At 43.3% G+C, this 11,641-nt stretch overlaps 6 protein-coding genes across 6 annotated transcripts; 3 read left to right on the top strand and 3 right to left on the bottom strand.

Moving 5' to 3' along the window:
- Nucleotides 1–509: 509 nt before the first annotated feature.
- On the bottom strand, nt 510–3,132 carry L199_001873 (uncharacterized protein; the record flags this gene model as incomplete). Its single annotated transcript, XM_064887626.1, has 10 exons — nt 510–534; nt 619–728; nt 814–972; nt 1,078–1,162; nt 1,234–1,278; nt 1,427–1,594; nt 1,687–2,375; nt 2,430–2,452; nt 2,520–2,825; nt 2,931–3,132. The coding sequence occupies 10 exons, from the start codon at nt 3,130–3,132 to the stop codon at nt 510–512; spliced, it is 1,812 nt and encodes a 603-aa protein (XP_064743698.1).
- An 854-nt stretch (nt 3,133–3,986) lies between these two features.
- L199_001872 (uncharacterized protein) lies at nt 3,987–5,674 on the top strand (the record flags this gene model as incomplete). Its single annotated transcript, XM_064887625.1, has 7 exons — nt 3,987–4,028; nt 4,102–4,177; nt 4,234–4,361; nt 4,446–4,581; nt 4,651–4,890; nt 5,027–5,290; nt 5,451–5,674. 7 exons carry the CDS (start codon nt 3,987–3,989, stop codon nt 5,672–5,674), a joined length of 1,110 nt encoding a protein of 369 aa, XP_064743697.1.
- Nucleotides 5,675–6,042: 368 nt separating this feature from the next.
- On the bottom strand, nt 6,043–7,617 carry L199_001871 (uncharacterized protein; the record flags this gene model as incomplete). The annotated part of the gene is made up of 4 exons (XM_064887624.1): nt 6,043–6,607; nt 6,746–6,858; nt 7,006–7,109; nt 7,179–7,617. 4 exons carry the CDS (start codon nt 7,615–7,617, stop codon nt 6,043–6,045), a joined length of 1,221 nt encoding a protein of 406 aa, XP_064743696.1.
- Nucleotides 7,618–7,989: 372 nt separating this feature from the next.
- On the top strand, nt 7,990–8,422 carry L199_001870 (uncharacterized protein; the record flags this gene model as incomplete). Its single annotated transcript, XM_064887623.1, has 2 exons — nt 7,990–8,224; nt 8,319–8,422. The coding sequence occupies 2 exons, from the start codon at nt 7,990–7,992 to the stop codon at nt 8,420–8,422; spliced, it is 339 nt and encodes a 112-aa protein (XP_064743695.1).
- An 87-nt stretch (nt 8,423–8,509) lies between these two features.
- L199_001869 (uncharacterized protein) lies at nt 8,510–9,305 on the bottom strand (the record flags this gene model as incomplete). The annotated part of the gene is made up of 5 exons (XM_064887622.1): nt 8,510–8,552; nt 8,700–8,782; nt 8,848–8,854; nt 8,944–9,097; nt 9,191–9,305. The coding sequence occupies 5 exons, from the start codon at nt 9,303–9,305 to the stop codon at nt 8,510–8,512; spliced, it is 402 nt and encodes a 133-aa protein (XP_064743694.1).
- A 397-nt stretch (nt 9,306–9,702) lies between these two features.
- L199_001868 (transcription elongation factor S-II) lies at nt 9,703–11,588 on the top strand (the record flags this gene model as incomplete). The annotated part of the gene is made up of 9 exons (XM_064887621.1): nt 9,703–9,771; nt 9,865–9,927; nt 10,023–10,215; nt 10,310–10,588; nt 10,693–10,782; nt 10,882–10,991; nt 11,098–11,277; nt 11,353–11,424; nt 11,559–11,588. 9 exons carry the CDS (start codon nt 9,703–9,705, stop codon nt 11,586–11,588), a joined length of 1,086 nt encoding a protein of 361 aa, XP_064743693.1.
- Between the last annotated feature and the right edge of the window lie 53 nt (nt 11,589–11,641).

Raw genomic sequence — 11,641 nt, 5'->3', positions numbered from 1 at the left:
AAAATCTAGCACGAGAAATAGATCTCACAACACAGAAACATAAGCTTAAACATAAATTCCATAAATGCAAATATATAAATCAACGAGTAGTAGTATATTATATATACAGCGTGATTGACAATGAAGGGAATGCAGAGGTTGCAATTGAGATATGGAGATAATCGAATGGCCAACCTCCGATACTATCTCCATTCTCATCCCCGAGTGAGAGAAACCTCAGGTGAGCGGAGGGTATGTCAATCTTGTAACTTTGCACTTGATCTGAATCGAGTTGAACCATTTCCATGTACCTAAGAATCATACTGATAACTGCTGTCCAGAACATATCGGAAAAGTTAAGAGACGTGCATTTCGTTTATGTTCATATTCCATTCTTTTCGTTAATTTAATGGATATTTTATGATTTTATCAAGACAATCAATCTATTTATTCTTTCGTTTTCACTCTGTACCGTTCCTTTTCGGTCCAAGCGTCGTGTGTCTCGACCAGTAATCCACTAATTCCTTATACTAATAGATCAAATAACAAATCGCTCTATGATCATAATCATAAAAAGATTAGCGAAATCAACAAAACAACTTGACCTCTGGATTCAAAATTCCAAAAATTCGAACTCACAACAATGGGAAACCACTCATCAACCCCGCCCAAAATACTATATTCCCAACAGTTTTGTTCCGCTTCACTATAGGTAATCTACCAAGTGCGATCATAGGTAATTGGGCCATCTACATAGCAATGTCGAGAGAGAGAGAGAGAGACATCCATCAGTACAAGTATGCAATTTGTTTTTCATGTCATACCAAGACTCACCTGCATTAAGAATAAATAAGGTCTGATTTTTTTTGTAACCACCGCCATTACCAATTCATGACATAAGGCAGAAAGTAAGAAAGTGACGAATGCGGCGCTGGTCCGGGAAAGTTGGAGTCCAGTCATAGTCGAGGCGTAGACGTGTCTTAAGAGGAATGTCTGGTCGTATGTCATGAAATGATCAGCATCAAATCAACATATGACGCATACATAACGTTCAATCGCAAACACTATCTCCAAGCACAGGAAGACATAATTACTCACGTGAACAGGCTTGTTCCATTTCCTGCTGAATTGATCCCACGAGGTCGAGTTCCACCAATCCTGATAGAACTCCCTATCGGCGAAGCTACGAATGCAGCTCTGTCAGCTAGCGGTCCCCAGCTTGTCTTCGGTGCGAGTCCAGGTTGAGTAGCTTACTAAGACAATTCCGCAAAGCCCGTGCAAACACATTCGAATATGATACTATTATCCATAACGTCAGCTGGTCCGTGAATAGGTAGAATTTACTCTCAGTCAAACAGCTTACTAGAAGATCCTATGAGATGAATATACAAATATGAGCTACGACACTTCTTCATCCACGTCGACATGATCTTGCCAACCAACTCACAATAGGTAATTTACCATCATCGGCAACGCCAGATTGATGAATGATCTGATCAAAGGATCTCCAGGTTTGGGTATGACAGGTAAGATGTAATGTTCGGTAATAGTATATATCAAAGAGAACGTTCCGAGGGTAGCGACTACTTTCTCAAGTACGACAAGGGGTCTCATCCTAAAACGATCATACATGATTAGCAAGGTTAAAATATAAGTCAAACAGTAAGATTAGGTCTACTTTATGACCAGACACTCCCAGACACTCACGTTTTCGTTCTTGGATATTCCAACTGATAAACCAACGTGGGGAAAAACATGAAATCCAAGAAATGTCTATATGTCACATTCTGAGGCCATATCAACCCCTTTGCACCGTTCGACACCAGTTCCTCTTGCATCGCATCTATATTTCTCGCCAAAAGTGCGACTTGTTCGTTGGATGACCAAGCCAGTGGACTAGGCGGGGAAGGTTCATGAGGTAATGTAGAATGTGACGGTTCAAGTGAAGTACCTAATGGTAAATTCGGTCGAGGTGGTGGTAAGGCATCGGTAGCTTGATTCTTCTTTTTCGGTTTTGACATTCTACGTTGTCTTATTTCCGCTGATGGTCCCAATCCCGACCCTTCTGGGGTACCTTCTTTACTTGCGTCTGTGAATCCACCAACGTGTCTTCTCAGCGCTGCAGAGGGATCCTCGTACCCTGTCGTACTGCTTGATGGTGCTGAAGCACTGAAACTTGATCTACTTGATAAAGCTGGTGTACCAGGAGCAGGCGTACCGACTGGGGTTGGACCTTCCAAAGCCTCCAAATGGGCTTTACGCTCAGCAGCTTCCGAGAGAAGTTGTTCTCTACCTCCTGGAGCGTTTTTGATGACTTCTTCCAATTGTCTCTTTTCTTCTTGCAATTGGGAGTAGACGGTAGCGAGCATACCGTTGTGTGACATGTAGGAGTGCATCTGAGACGATATTAGTCAGCTAGATCTTTAGTACGTTTGGGATCGTGAGCTTACCTTCATCATTGATGACATTGAATCTGCTCGACAAGTCTTGAGTTAGCCATGATTCAGAAGATTTTGTAGTAGCTGTTGATCCACACTCACGTAATACTAAGAAACCCGATTGAACCCAGTACCATTGTCTATGCCAGCCCCACCATACTGCTGTTCCAAGATAGATAGTTTGGAAGGTATGTTGAATGATCACACCGGTCCAGTAATATTTGTACCATCTATTTTGTAATCCTTTTACGAACGGGACGCAGATGAACATCGTCAAGACCATGATGATGTCTGAGATGGCTAGGACCAGAGCATCGCCAGTGATGAGTCGTCCGAAAGTCCATGAGAGGGGCGTACGGTTCTCTTCCCAGGATTGCATGGAGGTGCGGAGGAAGAGGAGAGCGAGGCCTAAAGCAGTGAAGAGTGACAGCGGTCAGTGCACGAAATCAACGAAAGCAAAAGGATAAGGGTCTGGGACCAATAACAACATTCAGAATGGATTTATTCACTTACCAATCCAAAACAGGACGAAGAACCCTCTGAATTCATCCGTCTGTGACCTTTCGTTGGTCCTATCTAAACTAGACACTCTAGGTGTGAAGCTCAGAACAGCTTTCAATTGAGCATTCGAGCTTGATCTATAGGGTCGTACGTGTATGACCCCGCCGGGAGTATTGATGACATTATCTTTGGTCTTGGAGAGTGTCGTTGTCATTTCTATAGGTGTGCCTTCTGGTATGGGTGGAGTGGAGGATGAGATGGGTGGAGTCTCTGGTCCACGCGATGAGGAGCTGCGATATACATGTATATATGGTCAATAATGACAAACTATAACAAAGAAGAGGGTTATATAATACGAAGGTGATGTGACATTGACATACCGTGTGGATACCATGACGAACTGCGTATCCGTGTCCGTAGCCTGGATATGACGGTACGAGTAGAACCTAAAGGATGCTTTCGCGGAACTAGTACTGGAAATGCGATGATCTGCCAGTGGTACTGTATCAATGATCTGCGGCGCCCTCTAGTGGTACAGCCAAGACTTCTACTGTATATACTGATACTAAGATCAGAGGAAAGGAGGTGATGACGAGATCGGCGACCGAGAAACACTTTCGTACAAGCTATACCACAGAGGATGCTTTGGTCGCAGTCCCTTTAGGTTGTGTCGACGACGTTGTTCGTTGCGAGTGGCAAGATATACCTCTTTATTTTCTATGCTCTTGGGTCTAAGTCCTATGTCTATCTGTGTATAGCCGAGACAGTCACTTTATTCAACAAAGATGAAGGCACATGTCCTTGTAACAAGAAACCAGAAGATCAACAAGAGTATGTAAGTTACTGAACTATTAGCATCCCATCTACACGTAAGCATATATATCCTACGCGCATAGCATCTGTCCCGGAGTAACGTCATACCCCAGAACTCATAGCTTGGCTGACGGAGATATGTTCGATCTCCATGTTCGCACCGGATATGTTTGAAGGACGTGTTTTGTAAACAAACATTTTACCATGTCTCGCGATTGCTTTTACTTTTATCTTGCTTTGTAGCTCCAGTGCGACATGGCAACTTCAAGCACAAGCACATCGAAGAGTATCAAGAAGGTCAGCGCCCCTCTCCGTAGGCAGCATATACCGAAAGGCATTTTAGCTGATCTCGCCCATATTCCTGATGCAGGTAGGCAAGGAGAATGCACCTCCTTCTCGATCGACGAAGAAGACCGACATGGAGGAAGCCGGGGACGAAATAGGAGGTGAGATCGATTGCATGGATAATTTATTAGTGACAGCTGACTTATAAGTAATATAGGTGTATCGGAAGAAGATGACGTTCCGAGGAAAGCGAAACCAGTAGCTAAATCTCAGACATCAAAGCCATTACAACCTGCGAACGGGGATGAAGACGATATCAAAGAGCTGAGGAGGAAGTTGGCCGCGGTGAGTCATCTCAGCTCGGTTTGGCTCGTTTTACCTTGCGGCAAAGAACTTGGAAAAGCTGATGTCGAGACTCTGAGTGTGTAGGTAACATCAGAAAGAGATCGATATCGTACACAACGAGATACCTATTCGTCCCAATTTGAAGAATTGACCAAATCACGTACAGAGGGTGAAGGGCTGTTTGAGAAGTATAAGCAGAAGGCGGATCTACAGGCGAAAGGTCAGCCAAGTCTCTGTTTCACACTCCCATACAGGGTACTGGCAACTCATGTTCCAATGATTTATTTAGCTCAAAATGATATCATAGCTGCCCAGACTGCCTTGACCGAGAAATTTCAGGCTAAAGTGAAAGCACTCGAAAAAGCTTTATCATCGTCACCATCTACTAATCCAGATAAGGAATTGCCAATCGCGGGTGGACCTTTCGATTCTGGGTCTGGTTCTGGAAGATCGGATGTAAAAGATTCGAAAGCTTTGAAAGATGAATTGACAAAGCTGAAGAATGATAATAAAGCCAAAGATACCGAGCGTACGTGTCATCGTTCCTTTTCCCGTTGTTCGATTTCTGCCAATAGATGAATCACTATGTTATCAACCTATATACCCTGAAATAACCTAATGCTACGGATAAGTACAATACTGATTATACACTCTGTAAACAATAGTACTAGAACTTCAAAAGCAGATTCAAGCCGAGGTGACCTATTCGAAATCCCTGATCGAGAAACAGCAACTAAATTCATCTACCAACAAACACCCTTCGTCTAACGCTGCCGTCAATACTTCAGCCGAGGAAGCTGCCAAGGACGCAGCCAGTTTGGCGTTATACGAAGATCTGACGCTGTTGAATATTACCAATGTTAAGATTAGACCTGCTAGGATAGGGAAGGAGGAAATATTCAATTGTTTGGTGTGTGTGGATGGAAAGAGTAAGTGAATGTAACTTTTGACTTTTTTCAAATAAGTCTTAGAACCGACCTGTACGAGCCGAACAATCAATTGTGTATCGCCTTCTTCATCTTTTTCCCATTGATAGCATTAATCCCTCCGTTCATCTTCACTAACATGAACCAACCTCAAAATTGACAGGTCTAAATTTTAAACTCCGATGTTACCTCGAACTCGATAAATCCAACCCATCTCAACCGAAATATAACAAATCAGTCCATTATCAGCCTGAATTACTCCAACATGAATCTGAAGAATTCATCAAACAGTTGGATTACTTTGCCAACGAATTCGTCGTACCGAGAGATCAGCTGGGTGGGTTCTTCATGGAGATGAGGGCGAAAGTGAGTGGCGAGGAGGAGTAATCGGTTTCATGGTGATATCTCCAATGTCGAATATGAGGGTTGAGACGGATTAGGTATCAGTCAAACTGAGATTGATTCCAATTTGTTTTCATGTCTGGTTCACAGCGATTGTGGTATTATCTTTGTTATGGACGGTTTTTGGGTTTCCCTGGGAAGTATTGGTCTTGTTGTGTGTTTTAATCGTAAAGTAATGGACATCGTATCATATACTATGATATACTTTTTATTCAGGATGAATATGATTTCATCGAATGTTCTGACTAGCTATTCATCTCGAATCATCCTTGTGTATACACCTAAATTATACAATCAAGAATGATTATAAATCTTGACCTATAGGTACGATAAAAGCATACAAGAATCGAAACCTATCTCCTCTTCCCACCTCTTTCCCCCCCTCTTCCACCTCTCCTCCCTCCATCACCCCTCCCTGCGCCATTCACGCTCTGTATCTCACTCCTACTCAATTTCAACATCCCATTCGAGAACTTGCCCACACCCAAACTCAATCCCCTCGCTCTCTCCGAATCATCTTTCGTCCTACCCTGCATACCCTTCTTCTTACCTACTTCTTTACCTATATCTGCTCTCTTCACCTCCCCTCCTCCTCTGCTCTTTCCACCACCATCTGATAATCCGCCAAATCGTTTATCTATATTCCCTGCTGCTCTCTGTTCTTCCCTCTGGGCTTTTTCCCTCTTTTGCGCTTTCTGCATTATCGCCGTTCGTATGTGCGCAGGATGTCTGGACAGTTCTGCTGATCTGAGAGAGGATATACCTTCACCTGGTAGATTGAAAGATGCAAGTTCCCTTAGTCGACCTTGTAAGTGGTTCCTTTTTTCACTTGGTCGATTGGCTTTGTCCAGAGTATCGGTGGGGAGGAGGGTGGTAAGTAACATTTTATGTAGTGTTCGATCGAGTTTGAGGTTTGATCTGAACGAGCGCAGAGGTCATTGTGTTTCAATTAGCGTCTTTGTGGTATGCGATCTTGATGCCATGTGATCGTTATGATATGTGAGAGAGCTGGATAGATATGATGAATGATATGGAGAGATGAGACTGTTGACTCACTGTTCATCCAAATCATCTTCCTCCGAACCTGCTCTAGCTCTCTTAATCTTTCTGAGGATACTGTATCCGTCATCTTCAGGTTCAAGTCCCATCATCTTAGCTGAGTTACCGTTCTACATCCCATAAAGCAAGAAAGATCAGTATACAAAGCTGGTATTGGAACTATACCGTAACGATATAAATGGAGACATCAAAGCGAAACAAGGATTTATTGTAGTACACGACTGTATATACATGTACTGGACGAAGGGTGCACTCACCATGAATGCTTTTCTTTCCGCTTTTGACATTCCCATGTCCCTCTTACTACCTACACCACCATCAAATATCACTTCTGGCACTTTTGATGCCTCCTCTTCCAGAGCTATCATGCAGTTACGAATGAGTATGAGTTGATGTATGTTCTCCAAATCTTGGTAGACTTTCAACTCACCTTCTTGGTCAATGCCAAATTCATCCTCACTATCCGTGACGAAACCATCTTCCGCACCCCATCCGTCATCCGATATATATTCTTCTCCTTCTTCTTCATCATCGTCATCCAAGCTGGATCCAGATTCTGAACCATGATCAGACTCTTCTAGAGCCCTCTCCTTCCCTTTAGAGGCGGTACTACTTTCCCCTTGAGTCGGTAGAGGGGCAAGTCCAAGCATTGCTCGGGATTGAGCTTCGAGAAGAGCTAACATTGCTGATTTGTCGCCACCGTGAGCATCTCCTTCATCGTCATCGGAATGGGAGTGAGAGCTAGAGTTAGAGCTGGAAGAGGTTGATGCTCGAGGTCGTTTGGAGGGAGGTAAAGCTTTAGCCTTGCCTTTACCTTTGCTGTCCATTTTGACCAAGGAAGGAGGAGTTTTCGATGATGGTTTGGCCATTTTTGGCATTGGTCTCGATGGTCTTTTGGACAGTTGGCTAGTCAATACTGTTGGGCGTCTCTCTGTACTTGATATGTTATATTGGCTGTTGGGTATTGTCAGATATATAGTTAGGAAGAACAGAGAGAATTGACGTTTTTGTAATCTTCAACTTTTGCTTTCTACTGAGGGATGATACGATACTTTCCCACGGTATTCAATCTCGATCTCATAGTCTGCTTTAGGCACTCAGCACCCATCTCTGTCCACACTGCATCTCATTCAGATATATACGAGCGTACAGATCAGTTACTAGCATCAAGTATCAAACGGGGCAAATATAGCAGCACGATAAAATACACAGCCCTCGATTGACAACATATCACACTCGCAATGGCCAAAACATACCTTCTTTCACGCACGCTCGACCCAATCTTAGGTGTATTCACCGGTCTACTGGCATTCCACTTGAACGAGACCAACCCCCGCTCGGCACCTTTACCTGGTCATACACTTCGTGAACTCGTTGCGTGGAAATGGACTCAGAGTAAGGAGCTGAGACAGCAGAGGGAAAGGGAGGATGAAAGTGATTGGGAAAGGGTGACGAGGGAGTTGGGCGTAGCGGAGGGTGAGAGGAAGTAGGTTGTAGCCTCTGGTGAGTTTAGTGAATTGACTTGGATTGGAAGGAGGTATAGAGACTGAGAGCTGATGCCTAGGTGCAGTCTGCCGTGTTTACATGAAACAGATGGGCGATAATAGGGATAAGGCAACGATGATAGGCGAATTGTACCAAATGTCAAGCGTACATATGGATATCAGAGTCTAATGGGGAGAAATATCATTGTTGTACTACTAGTAAAGACATCAAATGCATATATGTATAATCCCTTTATCCCATCATACCAAAAGTGATTTAATCCCTTACTCTAACACCGTGTTGTATCTTTGGACCCCATCTATTATCGTCCCGTCGTGAATATGTTACGAAAGGGATATATCGGGTCAACATCAGAAGGTGAAGGAGAGACAGAGAGAGCAACATGATGGTTAGCGCTGTGAGTATATGGGAGATCACAATCATAATACTCAATTCAACCACTTACCCTCTGAACTTCTTTGGCGGTCTGGGAGGTCTGATAAATGTCGAAGGAGCAGATCCTTGAGAATATCTTGAGAAAGCCCAGAGCTGTAGCACGAATCATTAGCATTTCCTGCCTTCTATCTATCCTACTAGGTGGATGTGCAACATACGAGATACCTGGTTGTAAAGAACACATATCAGCTTCCTACACTCGCTATCGAATGATATGATTGCGATGATCCACAGATGACCAGGGCAAAACTCACCTTCTCTCCTTAACCGATAATCCGACATCATACAATTTCACAGTCCTCATCCACAGTTCATTCAATTTCTCCCACGACTCAGAGAAAGCCTCAAGCTTGGTGTCCGCGTTTCTACCTATTTTCGATAATAGATCCTGAGGTGTAGGTGTTTCGGCTACACCAATTGATAAAATTCAAATATATAAGTGAATGCTATAACGACTACAGCACTGTATCTTCACTGAAAAAGGAAGAGATTTTGGCTCACCTGATGCCCTGAGAGGTGCTTTATCCATTAATCTAGTAGTAGACGATATCATCCGACTGTTCCAGATCGCGGAAGGGAGTTTGGAAGATGACGCTCGAAGGGATGGTAAAAACATTGCGAGTTTTGCTTGTGCTGGATTCGATCTGGGATAGGTTTTCTTGTTTTTACTGGTACACCTTGAGCAGATTTCAGATCGATCCCAACGATAAGATATACAAAGTCAGATAGCGAAGAGAGAAAGGTCTCGACTTGACTGCATCTGATGGAAAAGCATCTTGATTCCTTGATTTCGACTTTTACCAACATTCTCGGATCATTACGTAAGTCAATCTCGAAGTGGGATATCTGAATCTCTCCTCTATTTACATCCTGACCTGATTCTCGAATTTATAACATTACTCAAGACTATTCAAGATATTTTGACCGACTAGGGTATCGCTTCCCTCACCGCATATCAGCTACCATTGGGGCCATAGGGTATAGAGTCGATATATCGAGAAGAGAGATACCAGATGGACGCGAATACTCTAACAGGACTCGTCAAAGAGCTGAACACTGCTAATGCAGATGGAAAGACCGATGTAAGTTGCAAACTGGCTGAGCAGCACCATCCAGGATACGTCGAGCTGTGAGGCCACTGGTGCTGATACAGTATCTATCTTGTTATCTTATAGGAAGTAGTCAGGATATTGAAAAAGCTCAAAGCCGAGGTAGAACCTTCAGAAGATCTCTTACGAGTTAGTATATTCTCCTTGGGGTTTCCCTGCCTCCTCTTCCTACAATCTTCATGCTACTACTATAGGAGGTGATTACTGACTGTGGGTATGTTTAGTCATCAAAAGCAGGTGTAGCAATAGGTAAACTGCGATCATCTTCCACTTCATCCATCTCGAGTTTAGCCAAGGAAATAGTCAAATCATGGAGAGATGTGATAGAGGAGAATAAGAAGAAGAGGAAGAGGGATGATGGTGATGCTACGAATACGAAGAAGGAAGAAGGTGCTGCTAAGCGTGTAAAGGCGGAAGGTGAGTTGGACACTATCAGCAAAATAACACCTTCATATATCTCCTGCCAATACTGATGTCCATATTACAATGGCTGACCACATAATATATGTAGGCTCATCAACAGCTGCATCGCCCTCTGCCGCATCTCCCAACCCCTCCACACCAGATATCAAAAACGAAACCAATTCTACCTCCAAGAAATCCCCTTCGGCAGATTCGCCCCGTCAGCCTCTATCTACCATCGACAGCAGTAGGACGACCCCCCGTACGGCCAAGTCGGACGGGGTCGATAAGAGTCTACGGGCAGATAGTTCAGATGGAGCTGCTGATCCGGTGAGGGATAAGTGCGTGGTGATGATTTACGATGCATTAGCGGGGGATAGTACGGCTCGTGAGTGGCGGGCGTCTCTGCGTCTGCGTCAGACTACGGTAGCAACTTGAGAGATAAGACAAAGGTCTGATTGCTGATCAATTATCACTTGTTGGGCCATTCAGAAAATAAGATCTTAACGGAACGAGCAGTGGGTATAGAGAAGTATGCGCATAAAGCGTTGAATTACTCGACAGGAAACGATTATAGAGGAAGTGAGTAATACAGCCATAGTGTAGCTTTTCGCACCGTTGTGTGGTTGCATTTCTTTTCGCGAAAAAGCTGATATCTGACATATATTTTCCCATATATAGAGATTAGATCACTGTACCTCAATCTGAAGGATAAAGGTAATCCAGCATTGAGGAATGAGATTGTTCTGGGATACATCAGTACAGAGAAAGTGGCCAACATGTCAAAAGATGTAAGTTTCTCCCTTTCCCTTCTAAAAACGTAGATTACCAACATAAGGTATAATCAACATGATGTCTTCCTTATACTAATGATTTTTTTGTTACGCATTGTTCTAGGAAATGGCTTCTGAATCCGTCCGAGCACTCAACGAGAAAATCGCTTCTGATAATTTGTTCAAAGCCAAGGCGGTCGGTGAAACTCAAGCTGAAACGGACGCGTTCAAGTGCGGTAGATGTCAACAGAGGAAATGTACTTATTATCAGATGCAGACTAGGTCAGCGGATGAACCTATGACTGTGAGTAAGAAACTGGTTAAAATATGGAAAAATAGAAAATGCTGATTAAGACTGTCCCCCTTGTGACTGTATTAGACTTTCGTAACGTATGTTATATCATTCTTTCATTTAGTCCTTCCTTATCCTGAGCATAAGCTGATATCTTGCGTATGACATTTCTACTTTGACAATTGGGCTATATAGATGTACAGTGAGTTCATCTGATTCCGCCTTCTGTTAATTTCGAGTAAAAAGACGATAATATCTTGACTAATTGAAAATCTTGTCAAACTTACTTGCAGAATTGCGGTAATAGGTGGAAATTCAGTTGATCGAGAGATGTTCAGTGAAGTGGAAAACCAGACCAGTGGTATTCATGTATGTG

The sequence above is a fragment of the Kwoniella botswanensis genome, chromosome 1, assembly GCF_036426115.1.
Source record: "Kwoniella botswanensis chromosome 1, complete sequence".
Lineage (NCBI taxonomy): Eukaryota > Fungi > Basidiomycota > Tremellomycetes > Tremellales > Cryptococcaceae > Kwoniella > Kwoniella botswanensis.
Note: the sequence above shows the minus strand (reverse complement) of the source record. Positions and strands in the feature narration are given on the sequence as shown.